Source organism: Lethenteron reissneri, chromosome 9 (genome assembly GCF_015708825.2).
Source record: "Lethenteron reissneri isolate LAM-NWPU_2019-01 chromosome 9, ASM1570882v1, whole genome shotgun sequence".
In the NCBI taxonomy this organism is placed as follows: domain Eukaryota; kingdom Metazoa; phylum Chordata; class Hyperoartia; order Petromyzontiformes; family Petromyzontidae; genus Lethenteron; species Lethenteron reissneri.
In genome coordinates, this window is record NC_083787.1 from 12,495,113 (window position 1) to 12,518,890 (window position 23,778).

A 23,778-nucleotide genomic window follows, 5' to 3' on the forward strand; every position below is an offset into this window, starting at 1 on the left:
TGTCTGCCGGCAGAGTCGCCCAAGACAAAGAGCTTCTTAGCTTGAGGGGCTTTACTCGATGGGGAAAAAAATAAATATAGATTTGTCAACTGGGGAGAGTGGGTGTGTGAGTGAGTAGGTGGCTGAGCGAGTGAGTGTGTGAGTGCGTGTGTGAGTGAGTAGGTGGCTGAGTGAGTGAGTGTGAGTGCGTGTGTGAGTGAGTAGGTGGCTGAGCGAGTGTGTGAGTGAGTAGGTGGCTGAGTGCGTGTGTGTGTGTGTGAGTAGGTGGCTGAGTGAGTGCGTGTGTGAGTGCGTGTGTGAGTGAGTAGGTGGCTGAGTGAGTGTGTGAGTGAGTAGGTGGCTGAGTGAGTGCGTGTGTGTGTGAGTGAGTAGGTGGCTGAGTGTGTGAGTGAGTAGGTGGCTGAGTGAGTGTGTGTGTGTGAGTAGGTGGCTGAGTGAGTGCGTGTGTGAGTGCGTGTGTGAGTGAGTAGGTGGCTGAGTGAGTGTGTGAGTGAGTAGGTGGCTGAGTGAGTGCGTGAGTGAGTAGGTGGCTGAGTGAGTGCGTGTGTGAGTGAGTGGGCCAGTGAGTGTCTTGAGTGTGGGGGGCGGTGGTGCAGCGGTTAGCACGCTGCGTAAGAACCCGGCGAACCGAGTTCGATTCCCGCGCACGGAGAACCCCAGTGACGATTATCTGAACCGGTCATGGGCCTCCCCCAGGTCGACTCAGCCTAAAATGAGTACCCGGTGCGGTGTGTAGACATCGCCGTTGGGGAGATACAGGCGGCCGGTCGTGGTGCTGGCCACCCACTCCCTCGTGTGCCGTGCCGGTCTTCATAGGTGCTACCCGCTAACAGCACTTGCCCCTACAGTCTGTGAAGGCTACACGGGGGATCTTTGTCTCTTTGTCGCCACGCCAGAGCTGCTGGAACTGTGGCCGCAAGGCGAGCGAGACGTGCAGCGGCTGCAACGCGGCGCGCTACTGCGGCTCCTTCTGCCAGCACCGCGACTGGGAGCGCCACCACCACGTGTGCGGGCAGGGCCACGGGCAGGGCCAGGGGCAAGGCCAGGGGCAAGGCCAGTCTCAGGGCACGCAGCAGCAGCAGCCTCAGCAGCCTCAGCAGCAGCAGCAGATGAAGCCGGAGCCTCCGTCCCAAGCCGAGGGGTCCCCGGGCGCCGCGCCGGGACCCGCGGGGGGCCGCACGGCGAGGCCCCCCAATCCGCCGGCCGCCACCTCGGGGCTGGAGGAAGACGACGAGGAGGCGGCGTCGTCATCGTCGCCGCCGGGAGACGCGGCCGAGCCCAACGCCTCGCGCTAGGGTCGACGCGCCGTCGCCGTCGGATGATGAAGATCGGATCCAGCGGCGCGGGGTCACTGGGAGGGGGTGTGGGGGCCTGGCTGGGTCGGTGGGGGGGTTAAATAGTTTCCTCCTCTTCATCGTGGGTCTGAACCTAGGCCACCCCTCCCCCACACCGCCCCCCCCCCCCCCAACTCCGAGCCCCGGTGCAGTTGTAGCGCCTGCACACCCGACGGCTACGAACGCTGGTCCTGACCTGACCGACACGATGCGCCCCACCACCACCACCTCCTCCTCCTCCTCCCTCCCCCTCCTCCTGGGAAGGGGGAGGGGGGGGCACCGATGCTTTAATGGTGAAGGCCGCACCTCACGCGACCGTCGCGACCTTCGCTCGTGGAGGGCCCGGGGCCCGCGTCGCCACGGGGTCAGGCTTCCACCTCGACCACCTCCACTCGACGCTCTTCTTCTTCTTGTTGTTCTTGTTGTTTGTTACATCGGCGTCACGTGACGTCTACTCTGCCCGCGTGCAGACGTCCTCGTGGGCTCTCCGAGCCGGACCACGCTTAGCGCGCTCAGCGCGTCGCGAGAGGGTCAGAGCCTCGGAGGGGGTGGGCGAGCCGGGGGGGGGGGGGCTCACTGTGAGTGGAGCTGCGGGGACGGAGTGGGGGGGCAGGGGGCTCAGGCACGCGGGGTCACGGGGTCACGGGGATATCTCGTGACCTTAACGCGGGGTGGGGTGGTTGACGGTGAGTCACGTGAGGCGATGAGTTTACTGGGGACGCTTGCGCGGATGGGTTCGCAAAACTCGGGAGCCGTTCAGGCACTTGATAGACAGCCGTGGGGATCAGGCGGAAATGTCATAATTTACGCATACACACACAATCACACACACACGCACGTTTATACACGTGTACACACACGCTCACACACGCTCACACTAATTAACACACACCACCTCTCACACATTCACTACCGCTCTAACACACACACACTCACACACACTCTCACACACTCGCTCACACTCTCTCACACTCACACACTCTCACACACACACACTCTCTCACCCTCTCACACGCTCGCTCACACTCTCTCACCCTCTCACACGCTCGCTCACACTCTCTCACCCTCTCACACGCTCGCTCACACTCTCTCATAAACCCGATCGTGTCCCGGCCTCGCATCACAACGCACACGGCAGGGACGCCTTGATCCGAACCTCTTCAGGTTACTCTAAGGTCCCCTGTAAGGTTCCTCGGAGGTTCGGAACCAGTGCGCGAGGCCACGCCCCCGCTCCCCGCTGGAGACGTGACCCCACGCAGCCTCACGTGACCCCGCCGAGATCTCACCGTGACCTCGCGACCTCGAGGCCGGGAGAGAGCCCCCTGCCCTATCCCCCCAGCCCCCACAACCCCTCCCCCGTGGCCTGCCCCCCCTCCCACCCTTCCCCCAGGTCTCTGTATGTCGGCAGCGGCCACGGGGTTCGGCCAAAGGAAGGCCCGAGTCCTTCACCTCCTCATCTTCCTGACCTCCTGCCGCCGCCTCGGGCGCACGACCTCTCGCCCGCGAGCAGCATCGGCCGCCGCCACCTCCTCCTCCTCCTCCTCGCCCTCCTTGTCGCTTTAAAGAATAAAAACCAACTCCAGGCACTTCTCAGATGAAACCAGTTGGCTTTAACAGATGTATACACGGTAGACACACACACACACACAAAAATGAACAAACAAACGAAAGAATAACGTCGGCGACAATTTTGACGCCGTCGATGACAGATGATCAAAGTGAGAAGAGAAGAAGCGTGTACAGTGTTTATGTCGCGAGTTCGCGCGCGACTCAAGCTTGTCGACTCTCTCCCAAAGACACTCGAAGACTCCTCATAAGACGCCCAAAGGTTCTCTCGCCGCCGCGTCTCGCGCCGCCGCGTTCTCCTCGGAGCGGTGCACAGAGCGTGGCACGCGGGTGGTGGTTGTGTTTGGTGGTGGTGGTTGTGTTTGGTGGTGGTGGTCGTGGTGGCGGTGGTCGTGGTGGAGCGCACACACAGCACAAAGATGGCAACTCACGCTGCCAAACAGCCACCCACCCCACCGACCGACCACTGAAATACAAAAAAAAACCTAAAAAATATATATATGTGTGTGAGTATATAACTTCAAAGAAACAAAAAAAAACATGAGAAATCAAAGCCACGTGCCCCGGGCTCCCGCGCCGCGGCTGGGAGGCTGGAGGGGCGTGTGCATCGTGACTCTAGAATCTGGCTTCACGGGGTAAATAGATACATAATACAAGGATGACCTCAACAGCTGCTGCGTGAGCGACGAGCATTGTGTGATGGAGACGGGGAACAAGGGCAGAGGCGGGGCTCCTCTGACGCCTCTTCTACTCAAAGCTACATTCAGGGAAACGGAAGAAGCGACCGGCAGCTCATTCTGACGACCCGCGGAGGTCGTGAGCTCGAACCCCACCAGCGACCTCTTAGGAGCCCCTCAAGACCGAACTTGACTCTTCCCCCACTACGCCCCCCCCCCTCCAGGACCCCTATGCGGCGGTCCCGGAGAAGAAGACCGCGTGGTAGCGACTCGGCTGGGCACGGGGGGGGGGGGGGGGACAGGGGGCACGACGACTTCGTAAGGGGCGCGAGGCGGGAGATGCGTCCTCCCGCCGGATCTTCTTGCTACTCTTCACATTCCTCCCCCCCCTCCTCCTCCTCCTCGCGTCTTCTGCGATGTCGTCTTCTCCTCGTCGGCGATGGAAGCAGCAGCCGCGGCACAATGCGGGGCGCGTGCGCGCGTGGCTCCACGCGGTGACGCTGACCTCGTGACCCCACGGTGACCTCTGCGAGATGTTGACCTCACGTGTACAGCCTCGCGGGGAGAGGGGGGGGGGGCAGGAGGAGGGAGGATAAAGAGGTAGGTGGTGGGGTTGGGTGCTTCGGGTTACTTTTGCAACTTTTGGGATAAGGTGTTCCTCCCTCTTCAAACGCTCACCTCCGTTAGGCGACCCTGCGCCAGAGGTGGAAATTCCACATTACTTAGTCGGTGGCCAGTCCGGTTTGCATATGAAACGACCGCTATTGACTTCCCAAAAAGTGGTCCACGACTTATCGACCCAGGAGGGAGGGAGGGGTGGTCGGTCGGCGGAATCTAACTCTGGTGAGGCAGAGTGGGAGTTGTGATCTCCAATATTCCCATTGTTAAGTCGAACGCTTTAGCCACCGCACGGCCCGGAGGAGTGGTGGCGTAGGTGGCTGACGCCTCGCACGGAGCGTGACACAGAATCGTCACGAACTTCGGCGGCCACGTGGGCCCAGGGGTCGGCGGACCGAACCAGCATCGCTGGCAGCCTGGGCTCGAATCCAGGAAAGTGGAACATCGCTGAATGTGCGCAATAGCAGAGCTCGCTTCAAGGGATGTCACGGACGCAGTTCTGTGACATCCCCTTCCGCGGACCGTTCAGTAATAGGTGGTGGAGCGCTGCTCGATGACAGTTCCGAATGAGAACCGCGTCTCGTGGCAACGCGACACCGATAGCACAATCGGTGAGAAATGAGCAGAATCGGTTCAGTTGATTTCGGCTGAACACCACCTTGATATTACGCCTCCTCCTGCACCCCTCTTCCTGCTTCTGCTCCCCTCCTCCTGCACCCCTCCTGCTCCCCTCCTCCTGCACCCCTCTTCCTGCTTCTGCTCCCCTCCTCCTGCACCCCTGCCCCCTTCCTGCACGCCTCCCCCTGCTCCCCTCCCGCACTGCTCACCCACTGCGGGGCGCCGTGCCCTGCCCCGCCGCCTCCCCACGTCCTCTCCCGGACCCTGGGAACCAACTGCGACCGCGGGGGGTTCGGAGAGGAGTCGCGCAAGCTCGGACCTCCGCAGGGTCCTGCTGCAGGGGGTCGGGGTGGAGGCTGCGGGACACCTGATTGAGAGCCCTCCCTTGCCACACGCGTTCACTCAGGGGCTCGCAGGATCGGTCCGCGCGATTGCTTCTTCCTCGCAGCAGCAGCAGCACCCGAGTTTGGGTTCCGCGTTTCCGCCGCCAAAACCTCGTGGACTCGACGCGCGCGCCGCTCGCGCAGTGACTCGAGACCCCCGCGGGGAGACCCCCGTGGGGAGTCGGGGGGGGGGGGGGGGACCCCGTGTGGGGCACCGCGCTCCTCCCAGGCCCCGCGGAGAGACACTGGCGGGAAGAGCGCCCGCGGGAGAGTGCGACTCAAGAGGAACGGCTTTCAAAGTCTCGAGAACGGAGCTCTGAGCGCAGCGACCGGGTGACGTGCAAGCGGCGAAACTTTTTGCTGAACTCGTCCGGAGCGGTCGTAATTGACACGGTTATTTATTTATTTATTTCGCGCATTTGTGTCTTTATTTATTTATGTATTTGCTCGGTGCGGAGTGTTGGGGGCGGGGAGGCGGGGTCTGGACTCGCCCCCTTCACCACTTCCTCTGATTGTCGTCCCCTTTGCTGGAGGCGACCACCGTGCGCCAAAGTGAGCGTCGCTCGCAGACCTTCAACAACAACAACACAACAACAACACAACAACAACAACAACAAAAACACAAAACTCAACGCGTTCCCCTTCCTCTTCGGGAACAAATTCCAAATGTCTGAAGAACCTCCAAATCAAAGCGTGGGGTTGTGGGTGGGGGGGTTCAAGGGGTCACCGCGTGCGCGTGTTGTGACGGACGCGCGCGCTGAGCACGCCGCAATGCATGCCGGGCCCCGTGGCCGTGTCCGTCCCTAGCAGAGGTCCTTGCCGTAGAGTCAGTAGCCGCCGTCGTCGCTGTTCGCAGCCCGTCGTGTCGTCGTCGTCGATGTTAGTCGATGTTAGTCGATGTTTGTGGTCGATGTGGTCGCGTCTACTGCCGCGTCCGGTGCTCACGACGGAGAGGGGGGGGGGGTTATATGGGGGGGGGGGTTACTCATCCCCCTACCCCGCCGTGTCCTCCCCACCCCCCCCTCTAAAATCCCTTGACGCTTCCCCCACAGCCCCTCCCCCACAGCCCCTCCCCTCAAGTAGGGATAAACAAACCTCAATGTAGTCGCGAAGGGCGATGGGGGGGGGGCTAGAAACCCCCCCCCCCTCCTTCAACCCCTCCCCTCGTTTGGAGTCGCGAGGGCGATGGAGCGTTCGGGCCTCTGCCGAGCTCCGAGACACGGGGGGGGGGGGGCAGCTCGGCTGCGTCAACCCGCGTCACTCGAGTGGTGATGGTGGTGATGATGGTGGTGATGGTGGTGATGGTGGTTATCGTTCTTGTTTCTGTTGTTCTCTCGTGTGAGCGTCCCGCCCGGGCTGTCCCACACCGCGAGCTTCGAGCTCAGCCAACAAGAAACGATCGTCACGTGACCGCAATTTGGATGCCGCCGGTACCTATACACGTAATTATAATTTGCGTACGCGTGTTTAACTTCTTTCGCACCGTACGTAGCCGACCGTGATAATCTAATGTCCGGGGGAAGACAACAAACTTAACGCAAAAAGCAGATCAGAAGAAATTAGTGTGTCAATCTAGATTATTTCAAAGTGGATATCTCCAGTGGCTTCCTAATATTGGAAGAGCGTTCCAGACGGCCGCAGAAGCGCATCTGAAAGCGCGCGATGCAGTCACGCGGTCCCCTTGCCAATCCATGAGGCGGGGGTGGGGGGGGGCGGTGTTCACCCAAACTTCACTGCGCTGGTCAGTGCGACATTTGTGAAGGGTTGGTGGAGGGTCGGTGGGCAATGGCTGAGGACCAGTTCAGCTATCGCCATTCGCTGCTGCTGCTGATGATGATGATGTTAACCGTGGTCGGGAATCGAACTCAGGTGGTCCGCTAACCACAGCCCCCCCCCCCCCCCCCGTGACTTGGTGTAACACTTCACTGCAATGGCATCGCTAGCGGGTGCGGCGCCCTACTGCTGAGAAGCCACTTTAAAGCAGTCGCCGTTTTGTTTTTAATCCAATTAGCAAACGTTCAGGCTCGCGTGGAACAGACAGCCCCGGGGGCACACGGCTTAGCTCGGTATATCGGTGTGTAGCTACAAGATAAGAGCTGTCTGTGTTACCTACTGGGGTCGCGTGCCCGTCGGAGCGTTGGAAGTCGCCACGTGGTGATGGCGGCGGCCGCGCGCGTGCTCGTGTGCGTGCGTGGTCGAGTCTTCGTCGCCGTAAGCGGTCGTGTCGCGTCGGGAATTATCGTAGTGCGTCTCATGTCTGTGTGGACTACCTCCGAAGGCTAACCAATTAACCAATTAACAAGTTTAAAATAAAATAAAATATCTCTAATTAAAGAAAAAAAACCGGAACCGCTTCACCTTGGACCTCGGAGCTTTAATAACCAAAACCTCTCACAGAAAGCAAAGAAACCAAATCTTCGCCTCTGCTATAGCTGCTGCGCGTGTCTGAGTTTCAATGGGACCTCCTCTTCCTCCTACTCCCCCCCCCCCCCCTTAATTCGTTTTGTAAAATCTTCGTCGACCGATAAAGAAACCTCGATAAAATAATATAATAATAGGGAACTCGGGTCATTGAAGTCTCATCTGTGGTCCGCAGCTTTCGTGGACACACCTCAAGCGCGCTCATCACTTGTATCGTGATGACGACCAGCTCTGCTACGTAGACTTACATGCGTACAACAATAGCGGTGCTCGCTATCGAATAGGATGACGCAAGGTCAAATACCGAGAGCTTTATGATTTAGAGATTTGGTCAAATCGGCGAGCTGTGTGGTCGGATGTTGGTGGTTGTCTCGTCACGTTTCGCCGTGGAATCTTCCTCCTCACCCTCTCCCGCCTCGCTTCCTCCCCCCTTCTCTCCCCTCGCCAAAAATACCCCCCAACAAACCACAAAGTTACGGGGGGTGGGGGGGGGTAAAGGTTTGAGTCCGGTAACCGGTCTTATTATTCTTCGTGTCGCCGTGATTCTCGCTAAATCAGAAAAACGTCACCAGTGAGTAGTCCATGACCTGAGACCAAGATGCTTGCTTGTCTCCTGCCCGTACCGCACAAGGTGCCCATCTCCTCCCATCTCCTCCTGGCGTGGCCAATAACGGTGCATTTTGTGTGGCAGCCGCGTTCGCGACGAGCGGAGTCGTCATCGGATCATTCACCCAATTCCGCTTGGCCATAGACAAGCAACGGATACCACTCAAGAGTGTTAGGACGCTCCACTTAGTGCCCTGGCCCAAGGGACTATTGCTGCGCTACGAGAGAGGCCCCCCTCTCGCCCTCTGCAGAATGCATCAAGGCACTGCACAGAGACGCAGAGCGTTCCCGACGGTGGAGGAGAGATTCGTGCCGTGTCCTGCGAGACGGCGGCAGCAGCAGCAGCAGGAGTTGGCGCCGTGTGGTCGAAATTCCGTCGAAAGTCCCAACAAATATTTGTTTTAAGAGCAACTGAAACTTACGAATGATCGGCTGATGTTACTACAGATGCCTTCTGGCAGTGGTGCAAAGGCACAGCCGACGACAACCACGACAAGTGGAACACGCTCATCAGTGGCATCGCCTTAGAAGGGCGACATTAAAAGAGGCGACATTCGTGGCAATGACCTTCCTTCGTCATCCCAAACGTGATAGGCACGTCAAGATCATGGCCATGATCTTGAGTGAGCATCAATAGTATTACTGTCAGCATTCATACACTGCTGCACGAGGCCTCCCGAAGCCGCCGCCGCCGCCTCTCTCGCGATTTCTGCGATGTCAGAATCAAAATCAGAATCTGTATTCATCCTAGAGGAATCCGATAAGCTGTAAAGCTTTTTTCACAGATGTCCACTAGGGGGCGGGTAAGAACGTTACAACAACAAACGATTTAAAAACACGATACTTGTGCAAAGTACAAGAAAGGTAAACAAATCACCCGAAAACAGAGGAACTAAACTATCCCCATCCCACCAGGCAAAGCCCACTGAGGTATTCATTCATTGTTCAGAAGCGACCTGGCCACAAATGAACAAGGTGGCTCGTCATGTCACGAGCCCGCCCTGCACACGAGGAGCTCATCCTGTGGCTCCGCGTGGAGCACCTTGACAGACGGTCATGGAGTTCTGCTGCTCCTGCTGCTGCTGCAACTCCTGCTGTGTTGGCAGTGGTGCACGAACGCAAACAACAACAAACTCAACGCACGCTCGTCACCATCAACACTGTGTGTGGCCTGAAAAGACACGGGTACAATTGGCGACGTTTCGGGGCAATGCCTCTTCCTCAGAGCACCGACAGAGGCGTTACCTACGTCACCACGCAATATAAGAGAGAACCGCAGAGCTTGCGGGCGAATTTAGCGGCGGCTTCTCACCACCGCGTGGCTGCAGCTGCCTTCCCGCTCCTCGTCCCCTCTCTTTCTCTCGTTCTCTGAGTCGTCCTCTCTATTTTGAGTCGTCCCCTCTCTCTGAGTCTCTCTCTCTACGAGACCAAATGAACCCCGTGCAGGGGCGGTGCTGAGTTACAAAGTTGAATTTATTGCAATCATTATTGCGCAATGAAGGGGCATTGCCCGAAACGTCGCCTATTATATTGTTTTCCTACTCAATGCCCCACAGTGTTATTTACGAATGGTGTTGAGTTGTTTTATAGGCAAGTTTAATTCACTTTATCGATTATTTTGGACTGAAGGCACATGCTTAATGACTGGCTGTCACACGGAAACCAAGATACGTTCTAAAGGTGATGCGAACGAGGCGTCTGACTTGAGGATCATCTTGAAGCGAGCCTCTCTGTTGCTGTATAACTGATCTTAACATGACGTGAATTATCGTATTTAAGAGAAAAGAGCAATTCCGTACTGTGAGTGTGCGTACGTTTAATTTAATAAGCAATTCGTCTGTAAATATTCACACCGGCTCGTCTCATCAAAGTCAAAACCCACCCCCCCCCAAAAAAATAATGAAAAATATCAATAAAAAAAATCGATTGTCTCATTTCGCGATCGCGTTGCGTCGTCAGCGGCGTCTGACCCGTGAGGAAGCGCGCGCGACATCACGCGCCCACTGCCACAATTATCTTAGATCACCGACATTGGAAGGAAGAAAAAGAAAACGCTTCAAAGGCCCTTCAAACTGTGCGTGTGGTTTCATTTTTTTGTCAACGGTCAAATCTGCATAATGTTGGTGGTGGCGGGAGGTGGCGGGGGGTTGGGTGGCGGGGGACCACGTGGACCCGGGTGGTCGTAGCAACACGATGAGAGCTGCCGGCGTCTTACATTCCAATCGTCACAAACACTCGCCACGACCCGTTCATCCACTGCTGGATGGATAAGATCCCGGGTTGCGAGTTTTGAAGTTGGGGGGAGCAAAGAAGGCATGGGGGTGCACGTCGAATAAGCCAATTGGGGGGGGGGGGGCACAGCGCACGGTGCCACAGTAGCGAATTTATATCGGGTGGTACTAAGGGGGGTCCATGCCCCCCCTAATAAACAACAATAGTCACCTGGACCCCCCCCCTTCCCTCCACCAACCCGCTCGGGTTGGTAGAGAGACGCTCCAAGCTGCATCGCGGCCAAGGCGCTTGACGACACCGCCATGACCACCGCACCTCGCCATCGCGTCCTTCCCCCTGCCAGGTCTCTCGCTGGTCGCGCAGTCGCGACGCTTCGTGCCCCAGCACGATTCCGCTCAAAGTCTCGACTGCCGTGTTTACTTGGGGCCTAGAGTCAGACGCCTCACCCCTCCCCCCCCCACCCCCCGAAAGAAACGAACAACTCTCATCGTGTAGCTCCACACGAGTTTGACTCGAGGCTTTCCTGCTGAGCGAGGAAGACGAATGTTTGAATCGGAATCAGAAAATGTATTTAGACTGGAGGAGGAATCCGATGAGCTGTAAAGCTCTTTTCCCAGACGTCCAGTAAATTGGACTTCTCCCCAACGAGTGCTCCAGTCACGTGGCTGCCGCGTTGTCTTAAAGTGCACGGGGAATCGTAAGGCTACGGCTTTAGTGACATCAACAACTCTTGTTGTTGTTGTTAAATCGGTTTCTAATTCTATGAGGAAGCCGCTAAGGGTATCGAAGTGACGGCGCTTCGCTGCCCCGTCGACCCGGTTCAACGGGACGTCGGTGCGGTGACGTCACTGGAGTGCAATAGGGTTGCGGATTTAAACAGTCTCGTTCAATATCCCATGGACCTGTTATGTTTGCCACTATCAAAATTTATTTTTTAAAAAGAATAGGCTTTATACTTTGGGGCAATAAACCAGGAAGTGTGAAGATGTCCCAAACACCAAATCGATACATTTGGCAAGGCATCAAGTCTGCGTTCACCACACACGCGACTTGTGGCAAAAGTGTTTCAGTTTCCGACCTTTAGTTGGACAGCCCAGGGACTCGAGCGTGGTCGGCATGGACCCTCGTGAAGGGAATTAAATGCCCCCCGCCCCCTCCAACCCCTCACGCCCCCACCAGGCTCCCTCCTCTCCTATACCCCTGTCCCCCCCCCGCGGACGCCTAGGTCCCCCCACTTTGGCACGTGGGCTCCCAGTGCAGTTGCACCGCCTGCGCACTCGATCGTAGAGCTGCCACTCCACTTCGCGGCGACAAGATACGAGCCGATGTTGCCGGTTTAGGATCGCGTCGGGAATGATTTAACGAACCAGACCGCTGTGTTCTCTCTAGCCCAGCCAGCTGGGTTACCCTGCCCCTAACAGTAATGCGACTTGAATCATGATCGTTGAGTTCAATTGCCCAGGGTGAGTGCTGCGTAATACGCCAAGCAACAGCATCAGCCACACGCGCGTCTTCATCGTCAACTTTGCGGGGGTTGCGCTCGTGTGCTGCTGATGATGTGCAACTCTCCCGCTTGGTGTCGGGTTCAGCCGCAGAGGCTTGTCCAGCGCGATGTCCGACGTTTCGCTCCACGTTGGCAGGAGCTTCTTCGGTTGCTGGTTGAAGAGCGAACGCCAGGCGATGAACACCGTGGAGGTGTGTGGGGGTGAGGGGTGTTCGTGTTCGGGACGGACGTGTTCGTGTTAGGATCGGGGTTAGGGACTGGTTACTGGCAGATTCTTCGGGTTCGTACGTGCACGAAGGAGCTGCCCGTACCTGGAGCGAAACGTCGGACATCGTGGCGAACAACCCGAATCCAAGTCGGAAAGCTCGGACGACAACAGCAACCACCCGCGGAGTTCGGAAGCGCTGCGTTAAAACTGGAGTGAGACTTTGTTGTTGTTATTTATTTTCTAAATGACGATTGTTGTTGTCAACAACGACGATGGGCGTCTTGCGGGGTGTCTCGAGCCCCGTGCAAGGTGCGGCTACTCGCGGGCACCCAAGTCCACTCCACGTCAACGTCCGCAGGGCCCCCTAGGCGTGGCGTCACTGTCTGTGTTGAAAGCCGAATAAATGAACCATCAGCCGTGCGCGTGAGTCTGTTTCCACGATCACCACCACAACCAAAGATAAAGATGCCTCCTATAGCCTTAACAGCAAGTGCTGTTATCGAGCACGTATGAAGGCCAGAACGGCACACGAGGGGGTGGGTGGCCAGCACCACGCCAAGCTGCCTTTGTCTCTCTAGTGGCGACGTTTTCACGCACCGCACCAGGTGCCCATTTAAGGCTGAGTCGACCTAGGGGTGGCCCAGAACGAAAACAAACTCCACCTTCATCACGACCACCGCAACCTCCACCTTCATCACGACCACCACCACAACCAACACAAATACCCGCCATTCGCCACCAAGTGACAGTGACATCACCACGGCGCCTGTGCCAGGCTAGGTGCACTTTGAGGCCACGTGAAGTGTCGAAGGCTCGCTGACAGGTCCCGGGACAGACCCGGGTGCCATGAGCTGGCTGACTGAGATGACTGGGAACCAGCTGTACCCACCACTGTGCCAACTTGCTGAATGTTATCCGCCCGGCGCTCCGCTCGTTGTTGTGAGCGTCGCTCCTCTGCCCTCAGTTGTTGTTGGAGGGCGACTGCCTCCGACTGCCCAGTAGCATCCTTCACAAGCCTCCTCCACCTTCACCGCCAATACCACCACCACATCCACCATCATCACCACCCTCCGCTCCCATGCACCACTCCATCCAATCCCCCCCCTCCCAAACCCCCGACCCCCACCACCTCCACCTCTCCACCCCGGGCCCCCGGTCCCTAATCTTCTGCGCGCAGGTGCGCTCTGGGTAATGGAACGGGGCGCTTGGTCCGGGCCGTGATAATCGGGCCTCGGCAGAAGCTTCGAACCGGGGTGGGGGGGGAGCTGTGGGGGCGGGGTGCCGAGGGGGGAGCTGGAGGGCCTTTCTGAGGCTGCAAGATAAAGTCACGGGGACTTAGCGCAGCCGAACGAGACGGCCCAACCCGCGTGTTTATTTGCGATGCGGAGTGCCTGTGTGTCTGTGTGTGTGTCTGTGTGTGTGTCTGTGTGTGCATGCCTGTGTGTGTGTCGGTGTGTGAGTGTCTGTGTCTGTATCTGTGTGTGTCTGTGTGTGTGTGTGTCGGTGTGTGTGTCTGTCTGTGTGTCTGTGTGTGTGTGTGTGTGTGTGTCTGTATCTGTGTGTGTGCCGGTGTGTGTGTATTTCTGGGGAGCGGTGGTGCAGCGGTTAGCGCGCTGCTGCGCTACGAATCTGGAGACCAGAGTTCGATTCCCGCTCACGGCCAACACCAGTGACGAATATCTGAACCGGTTTTGGGCCTCACCTAGGTCGACTCAGCCTCAAATGAGTACCTGGTGCGATGTGTAAAGATCACCACTGTGGAGACAAAGCCGGTCGGACGTGCGCCGTGGCAGCCTTCATAGGTGCTGCTCGCTAACAGCACTTGGCAAAACAATATATGAAACCTATACGGGGGACCTTTATATTTGTCTTGTGTGTTTCTGTGTGTGTGTGTCTTCGTGCGTGTGTGTGTCTGTCTAAGGATACAAAGGCGACATGGTACTGGCCACACCACCTGTCCCCCCTGTCCCGTACCGGCCTTAATAGGTGCTCGCTAAAAGCATTTGCCCCAACAGTCACTTAATACTACACGGGGGATTTTCCTCCTTGTATATGTGGGGAGCGGTGGTGCAGCGTTTAGCGCGCTGCGAATCGAACCCGGCCACCAGAGTTTGATCAGCGAATACGGCTAACATCGGTGGCGAATTTCTGAATCGGTCCCGGTCTTCGTCCTAAAGGGAGCAATCGAGCGTGCGGTGTGTTAAAACATCATCGCTGGGAAGACAAAGACGGCCAGGCGTGGTGCTGGCCACCCACCCCCTCGTGTGCCGTGCCGCCTGACATAGGCGCTCGCGAACAGCACTTGTCAGAACAGTCTATTAAGGCTATACGGGTGATCATTATCTTTGTGAATGCGTGTGCGCGCGATGTGTGTGTGTGTATTGTCGCGTTTGGGTGAGCCTGTGCGTGTAGTGTGTGTACCTGTGTGTGTATGCGTGTGGGTCTACGAGTATGTGCGTGAGTGCGTGTGTGTGTGTATCTGGTTCTGGGCCTCCCCTAGGTCGACTCAGCCTAAGGTGAGCATCCAGCGTACGGTGTATTTAGACATCAGCACTGGGAGAGACAAAGGCGGCCGGGCGTGGTGCTGGCCACCCAATCCTTCGTGCGCCGTGCCGGCCTTCATAGGTGCTACTCGCTAACAACACTTGCCCCAACAGTCTGGCGAAGGCTATACGGGGAATCTTTGTTTCTGTGTGTGTGAGATTGAGAATGTGTGTGTGAGTGACTGTGTGTGTGAGAGTGTGTGAGATTGAGAATGTGTGTGTGTGAGAGTGTGTGAGTGTGTGTGTGAGAGTGTGTGAGTGTGTGTGTGAGAGTGTGTGAGAGTGTGTGAGTGTGTGTGTGTGAGAGTGTGTGAGTGTGTGTGTGAGAGTGTGTGAGAGTGTGTGTGAGTGTGTGTGAGTGTGTGTGACTGTGAGAGTGTGTGAGAGTGTGTGTGTGAGAGTGTGTGAGTGTGTGTGAGAGTTTGTGTGTGTGAGAGTGTGTGTGAGTGTGTGTGAGAGTGTGTGTGAGAGTGTGTGAGTGTGTGTGTGAGAGTTTGTGTGTGTGAGAGTGTGTGTGTGTGTGAGAGTGTGTGTGAGAGTGTGTGTGAGAGTGCGTGTGTGAGAGAGTGTGTTTGAGAGTGTGTGTGCGTGAGTGTGCGTGTGTGTGTGTAAGTGTGTGAGAGTGTGTGTGAGTGAGAATGTGTGAGAGTGTTTGTGTGAGTGTGTGTGTGAGAGTGTGTTTGAGAGTGTGTGTGTGTGAGAGTGTGTGAGAGTGTGTGTGTGAGTGTGTGTGTGAGAGTGTGTGTGAGAGTGCGTGTGTGTGTGAGAGAGTGTGTGAGAGAGTGTGTGTGTGAGAGTGCGTGTGTGTGAGAGATTGTGTGTGTGTGTGTGTGAGGGTGTGTGTGTGTGTGAGAGTGTGTGAGAGTGTTCGTGTGTGAGAGTGTGTGAGAGAGTGTGAGAGTGTGTGTGAGAGTGCGTGTGTGTGTGAGAGAGTGTGTTTGAGAGTGTGTGTGTGTGAGAGTGTGAGAGAGTGAGTGTGAGAGTGTGCGTGTGTGTGAGTGTGTGTGTGTGAGTGTGTGTGAGAGTGCGTGTGTGTGTGTGAGAGAGTGTGTTTGAGAGTGTGTGTTTGAGAGAGTGTGTTTGAGAGTGTGCGTGTGTGTGTGAGAGAGTGTGTGAGAGAGTGCGTGTGTGTGCGTGTGTGTGAGTGCGTGTGTCTCTGCGTGTTATTAATTGTTCTCTTTGATCGCCATTGAGGCGCGTGACAGTGAGTGGTGTGCGGGAAGGCGGGGATAGTGGAGGCGAAGCTGCGTGCAGCTGATAAACTCTGGAGACGGGGGGCGGCGGGGGGGGGTCTGGTGGGTTGTGGGGGGGGGCTCGGAGGGGGCGACTGGGGGAGTGGGGGAGGCAGGGAGAAGTCGCCGGTGCGGACATTCACGCGGCGTAGCGCACGCAGATACACGGCGCGTACAGACGCGGTGTGCGGTGGTCGGTGTCCACACGACGCAACAACGACTGTCGCTCGACACTCGGTGGTGGTGACGTCACCACGACGCTTGTGCCAGGCTGGGTGCACGTGCCTGACTGAGATGATTGGCAGATGCGCCGCCGGTGCCACCTCGCTGCGTCTTCGCCCGCCCGGCGTTTTCGAGCGTCGCTCCTCTGCATATAAACAAAAGATCCCCCCGGATAACCTCAACGGACTGTTGGGTCAAGAGCTGTTTAGGAACACTTATGAAGGCCGGCACTGCACACGAGGGGGTGGGTGGCCAACACCACGCCCGGCCGCCTTTGTCTCCGCAGTGCTCATGATTAAGGCTGGATTAAGGCAATGCGAACATACATATACAATTTAACACGGGCACACACTCACACAATACACCAGCATAACAACACGCGCACACTCTACGCACGTACATACACACACGCTCTAACACACGCACACACGTACACAGGCACACGCGAACACACGCACACACGTGCATACACACACGCACAGTCTAACCCACGCACACTCCAACACACGCATACTGCAACACACACACGCTAACACACGCACACACTAAGACACGCACACACTAACACACGCACACACTAACACACGCACACGCGTAGCACCAAGGGGGCTCAAGAGCTCACACCGCTAATGAATTTGGAGGAGACGATAACGAGGAATCTCACCCCATTATTCGCCTCCAGCCCTCACCCCCACATTGTCAACCACCAGCCCAGCCTCCACAGCCCCCGCTACCACCACCACCACCACCGCCCCTCCAGACTCACACACTCTCACATTCTCTCACACACTCACACATACTCACGCAGGCTCACACAACACAACGATACCACGAAAAGCATTAGCAGGGGCAAGCGCTGTTAGCACCCATGAAGGCCGGCACGGCACACGCGGGCATGGGGTGACCAGAACCACGCCCGGCCGCCTTTGTCTCCCAAAGTGCTGACGTTTACACGCCGAGCCAGAAACACATTTTTAAGGCTGAGTCGAACTAGGGCAGGACCAGCACCGGCTCAAATAAATACATATTCGCCACTTGCAATTGGTTGTGGGAATCTAATTCGGCTCGCTGCGTTCGTAGCGCAGTGCGCTAACCACTGCACGACTGCTCTCCACTATAAACCACATCTATAAACAGTATACGGTGCAGTATAAACAGTATACAGTATACACACTAACACACATACATCAAATGCCATTTGCCACAAAGTGGCGGTGACATCGCCACGGCGCCTGTGCCAGGCAAGGTGCACTTTGAGGACACGTGAAGTGTCGAAGGCGCCCCGACAGGTCGCGGGACAGACCCAAAGTGCCATGGGGTTGACTGACCTAACTGGCAGATGCACCACCTGTGCCCCCTACTGTGTCAACTTGCTGCGTTTTAAAGGCGCACACATACCGTCATATATGGTCAGACTGTTGGGGCAAGTTCTGTTTGCAAGCACCTATGAAGGTCGGCACGGCACACGAGGGAGCACCACGCCCGGACGCATTTGTCTCCCTAGTGGCGATACAGTATTTACACATCGCATCAGATACTAATTTAGGCTGAGTCGACCTAGGGGAGGCCCAGCGTGCGATGTTTACACAACGCTTCCCCACACACACAAAACCCCCCGTATAGCCTTAATAGACTGCTTGGGCAATTGCTGATAGCGAGTAGCACCTATTCAGGCCGGAACGGCACACGAGGGGGTGGGTGGCCGGCACCACGCCCGACCGCCTTTGTCTCCCCAGTGGCGATGTTTACACACCGCAGCATTTGAGGCTGAGTCGACCTAGGGGAGTACTAGGACCGGTTCAGATCATCGTCACTGGTGTTGGCCGTGAGCGAGATTCGAACTCGGGACCCAGGTTCGTAGCGCAGCGCGCTAACCGCTACACTACCGCTCCCCACACACTCACCCATAAATAGACACAACATCTCTCACATGCACCTACTCACACTCTCAACAATCACCAACAGAGCCACCACCGCGTCGATCGTCACCACCAGGGCTGGACTGTACATGTACAAATTGCGCTGCTAATATTGAGTCTTCTCTTCCAAGAGGTTTGGGCAGCGTGAAAGAATAGGCCAAAGTATACTTTAGAGGGAGTCTCTATCGTGCAGGATATTCCGGCAGCAATGGCATGAGCGAGCAATTGCAGCGCTGCGTCTTTACCTTGGATTGTCGGTATGACAATTGGCGGCTTGGGAGTTAAAAACTAAACTAAACTAGAGCTGTTATAATTATTATTATACCAGATAAGATTCACTGTGCTGTATAGATTTTTTTCAGAAAAAACCTGGCCACAAATGACAGCTGGGCTTATCGCGCAAGTTGTTTCTAAATGTGGCGAGAAAACCCGGAGGTCCACACGACCACGGGACGAGTAGCATGCACACTCCAAATATACAGAAGGGGTCAGGGATCGGATCGAACCCACGACCTCTTGCATAGCAGGCGAGAGAGTTCACATCTCACCAGCGTGGCGCCTCTGTCACCCGTGTCATGGATCCAGCAATCCCTCTGGATGTGGCCGTCACGGATGCAATCCCTCAAATTTGGCACGGGACTCCTCTGAGTTCGCGGTTCGACTCGTGTTGCGGGTGAATATTTCATGAGAGCTGAATAATGGATGGGATGGATGTTGCTTGCTTGTCAGTTTCGTGGCCACGGCCACTCGGGCGAGCGTCTTGGCACAATTCACCGTGGGGCGATGCCGCCACCTGGCGGGGGCATTTCATATGAGGCCGATGATCGTGATCGGAATATTTACTTATTCTGCCAATTAAAACGGATGAAAAAAATACCCCGTTAAAAACTGAGTCATAAAATCATACAAAAATCCGTTCAAAACGAACTTTTTAAAATACAAAAACTAAAAAAAAATTAGGATCTTTAAAAAAATAAAAAAATCGTAAAAAAGGTAGGATCTTAACACATACAACCGTTAAGTGTTAGACTAAAGACAATACGTTAAATAACAAACATGTTTACACAAACCCACGCAAACAGTAACATTTTAACTTAAGAAGGGAGTATATGTTGTAAAATTATAGCAAATGTATAACAAATACGAACTAAAGAACTTAGCTTGGAGGCCGATCTTGACACTGCTGGTACCGGTCTTCAGCAAGTCCACTCAGCTGTGTTTGTTGTTGTTGTTGATGATGAGTCGCACCATGAAACGAAAGGATCATAGAAAGGAGACTGAGGAAGCTGATGGATATTGGCGAGAGTCAGTTTGGATTCAGACGGGGAAGGGAAACAATGGATTCGATCTTTGCACTGAGAGTATTGATGGAGAAGTTCAGAGAGAAGACACGGGGCCTGCGTGTGGTGTTCATTGATCTCGAGAAAGCGTAACCACAGGGTGTCTAGCGAGCTCACCTGGTGGTGCATGAGAAGAAGAGGAATCCCTGAGGTGTACGTCCGGCTGATCCAGGATCAGCGTGAACGAGGGAGAGTGCACGTGTGAAGCGGCTATGGGGTGTCGGGGGGCTTTCAAGTGAAATCCGGAGCGAGGTTCCGTCCTGAGCCCCTTCCTGTTCATCCTGGTGCTGGACACATTCACGAGAGAGACATGCAGAGGGAGCCCCACTGGTGGATGCTGTTTGCAGACGACATTGTGGCGATGCGGTGGAAGCAGAGGGGATAGTGGAAGAGGATTTGAAGATCTGGGTGCAAAAGATTGAAGGGAATGGGTTGAAGAGCAGTCGAGCGAAGACGGAGTACACGGTGGCAAGTTTCAGTGGAAATAATGCAGGAGATTGATAATTGGAATTGACCAGTTCATGAAGACAAACGAGTTTAAGCCACAACGTGTTGCTGTTGGGTCACTATGATGGATGAGAACAATAACAAGGGCTGGATGGCTGAAATGGAAAGAGATGACTGATGTGGTGTGCGATAAGAGGGTCCCAGTTTGGTTGAAGGGAAAAGTGTGTAGTGTATAGTGTAGTGTACAATGTAGTGTATAGTGTAGTGCATAGTGTAGTGTATAGTGTAGTGTATAATGTAGTGTGTAGCGTAGTGTATAGTGTAGTGTACTGTGTAGTGTATAGTGTAGTGTATAGTGTAGTGTACAATGTAGTGTATAGTGTAGTGTATAGTACAAGACGGTGGTGAAGCCGGTGCTGTTGTATGGGGCCGAGTGATGGGGTACAAGAAGAAGGGAAGGCAATCTACGTCAGTCACAGAGATGAGGATGTTGGGTTTAACAAGGAAGAACAGGGTGAGAAATTAAGACGTGACAGGAAGGCTCAAGGTGGTAAAATTCACGGAGAAAATGAGCGAGAAAAGGCTGGTGTCGTGCGGTCACGTGGAGAGACAACAGGAGAATTACGTGGGTCAGAAGGTGCAAGTGACGCAAGTGGAAAGTGATGAAGAAGAAGGCAGAAGAAGAGGTGGAGGGGGGCGATGTGGTGCGATCGGACACGGTGGCCCGAGGAGCGGAAAGAGAGATGGCGCAGGACGTGGCAGCGTGGAGAAGGTTGGCAAGGGCAGCGGACACCCCCACATGAGTGGGACAAACGCGTAGAAGAAGAAGTTGTTGCTGGTGGTCATAGTGTTGTTGGTATTGGTGTGGTGTTGTTTTGAAGGCGCTGCCACGGTCTTTGTAGAGTCATCAGCAGTCATATTTGCTTCAACCAATTATATTGCCCTGCCAGGTGTTCAAAGGCAAGGCACCTCTCGACTGCTGAAATTGTGCACTCCCAGAAAGCAGGCCGGTGTGGCTGACGAGATGTGTAAAATCATTGTATTTTCAAAGTGGCGGGACAGATTGCCTCGTTGTTTCCTCGACTATTGTTGTATTTTCTCCATCAGTCTCCATGGTTTATACCCGTATGTCAAAGAAGAAGAAGCTGTTACAGCACCACCGCGAAAGCCGTCCGCGCAGTGCGGTCGATGCATCTCGTTGTTTTCACGGGTTTCTTTTCCGAATCCCAGTGTTGGCCAGAAACACCGCGAAAACAATTGTGGCAAATTTACGAACCCAGTTTTTTTTGTCCCGAATCACCGAGTGATACCGGTGATACTGCTGCTGCGTTGGCAAGTAGCGCACAAGCAACAACACCAACACTCTCAACACAATGGGCTTAAAGTGAAAAAATATATATTAAATAGGCGACGTTTCGGGAAATGGCCTTTCTTCATAGCACACGTGCTATTACGGCCACACACAGTGGTATTGGCTCATGTGTTAGACTTCTATACAGAATGGATCCCCGTGTTGTCCTAAATCTAAACTAATAACAAGGATCCGTGTTGTCCTTGATTGGGTTTCCAAATCTCTCGTTTTTTTGTATTGTTTGTTGTGGTAACGATCTGACGCGGCCCTACTGGACATCTGTGAAAATAGCTTAATAGCTAATCGGATTCCTCCATTGTAAGTAAACAGTCTGATTCTGATAATTGCTCGAATACGCGCTGTGTTAATTCGAGTGAAAATCTTGGAGATTCGTATGATGGATGGAGGAATAAAGAACATGCTTTAATATTGTGAACGTCCGTAATATTTTGTTCACATTGAATGGATTTCGGACGCAGTGATTGGGAATACGTTATAGTATTGTATTACACTTTGTGGCCAGCAGACGGCAGTCCCGCACATATACTGGACTATAATTGTTGTACGGCACTGCTGTGCTTCCCACCTTCACGAACCCCAGTGTGGTGTCAAATAACCCCCACGACTCAGCACGGCGTGGCAGGGGGAGGGCGTGCATCCAGCAGTGGATTTACAAATCACTGTTATGTCTCACCCATCACGACTGTGTTCAACAACCACACGTGTGCAGATCACAACAACGCACTCAAAGACTCACCCACTCACTCATCCACCCACTCACCACACTATAAATCACAACAACACACTCACAGACTCACCCACTCACTCACCCACCCACTCACCACTGCAGGTCACAACAACACACTCACAGACTCACTCACTCACTCACCACTGCAGGTCACAACAACACTCACAAACTCACTTACCACACTACAGATCACAGCAACACACTCACTCACCCACTCACTCACCACTGCAGGTCACAGCAACAAATACACTCACGGACTGACCCACTTACTCACCCACCCGCTCACCACACTGCAGGTCACAACAAGCACACTAACAAACTCACTCACCCACCCACTCACCACACTGCAGGTCACAACAAGCACACTAACAAACTCACCCACCCACTCACCACACTGCAGGTCACAACAAGCACACTCACCCACTCACTCACCCACCCACTCACCACATTGCAGATCAACTGTCTTCTCTTGTTGCTTCCTCCCTTCGTCTCTCTTCTACACAAGCTCTTGTGATAAATAACCTTGCTGAATCCAGGAAGTGCGTGCCACTCTTATCTATTGCAACGTAGTTAGTGCCGCATGTTGCTGGCTGCTAGATGTTTTTGGTATTTTGCTCAGCAACTGTGTACAAAAAAACCGTTCCACCCCAGGTACTACTGCTTTCTGCAGTGACCCATGGCTCCTACCATCTGGGAATTGCCCAGTGAGATTGGAACGTTTGGAAAAGGTTGGGCCAACATCGGTCCAACCAAAATGCCAACGTTGACCCAACATTGCATGTTCACCGAGAGAGGACTTGTGTTTAGTGTTTGCCCCAGGGTCTGTTGTATATATAAGAGCCTTCTGATCTCAATGTCTCTCACCTCAGGAGGATTCAGGTTAATGATGCGGAGCTCTCGGGCATACAGGCGGTGCAACTCTGCGAGGACTTCAACAGCCAGATGAGGCCCGGGCTCGGGGCGACTAAAGAATCGGGTACATTGGAGATAGGAATCCCAATTAAAATGCCTTGCACCAGGGCCCGTGCCAAAACTTTCTCGCTGCAAAATAGATAATATAAAAACACCTAAAGTATTTCTTGCACATTCCATCAGCTCCACAGCCTTCTGGGAGCGCATACTCTCAGCAGCATGGGCTCAGTCCAAGCAAACCTCTCGACCAGTTTCGGTATTCAGTATCTCGCCAGCACGGTCAGCCTCGCTTGAATCGATGCTGGCGAACTGGGGAAACGTTATAGGGACCGTCTCCTGAAGACATGGGTCCCAGTTCGATGCAACATTGTAAAATAAGCAACTCAACATATCACGCTGCTGAGGTCTCCATCGACACACAAACCAGCCCTCGGAGACAGGGTTGACGGGGGGACACGTGGGGAATGGAGGAGTGAGGATGGAGTGGATTATCGGGAAATTGTGGATAAGACGTGATTTGGAGGATGGGAGAGAGATGGTGGAGGAGGAGGGTGATGACAGAGAGCCGTGGTGAATGGGAATGACGGAGTGGGTGACGATGGAAGATAAAACATAAATACAACGTCAGGCCCACTGATCAAGGTAGTGCTTTTTTAGAAGCGACCTGGCCACAAATGATATCTCAGCGAAGTAAGTTATCGTGTGGAAATTTATAGCAGCCAGACACTCTAAACGCGTGATGTTGATTCTAAATGTGGTAGGAAAACCCGGAGGACCCGGAAAAAATCCCATGCGACCACGGGGAGAGATACAATCAAATTCCAAACATACAAACAGGCGTCAGGGTCGGGATGGAGCCCACGACCTCCTGCGCACCAGGCGAGGTAGTTAACGTCT

The 23,778-nt window shown here is 54.8% G+C and overlaps 1 protein-coding gene and 1 long non-coding RNA gene across 4 annotated transcripts in view; one reads left to right on the plus strand and one right to left on the minus strand.

The window, feature by feature from the left end:
* The window catches only part of LOC133340251 (protein CBFA2T1-like), a 122,365-nt gene extending 111,991 nt beyond the window's left edge, over positions 1-10,374 (plus strand). For all 3 annotated transcript variants that reach the window (XM_061548297.1, XM_061548298.1, XM_061548300.1), the window contains one exon: positions 897-10,374. In XM_061548297.1, the coding sequence (XP_061404281.1) occupies positions 897-1,295 (399 nt within the window). In that variant the 3' untranslated portion in view covers positions 1,296-10,374. The remainder of the gene's footprint in view (positions 1-896) is intronic.
* Positions 10,375-17,574: 7,200 nt separating this feature from the next.
* On the minus strand, positions 17,575-19,704 carry LOC133340298 (uncharacterized). Its single transcript, XR_009754868.1, has 3 exons — positions 19,541-19,704; positions 18,632-19,296; positions 17,575-17,664 (listed from the first exon to the last, which is right to left on the minus strand). It is a non-coding gene; the product is annotated as an uncharacterized LOC133340298 (long non-coding RNA).
* Positions 19,705-23,778: the final 4,074 nt, after the last annotated feature.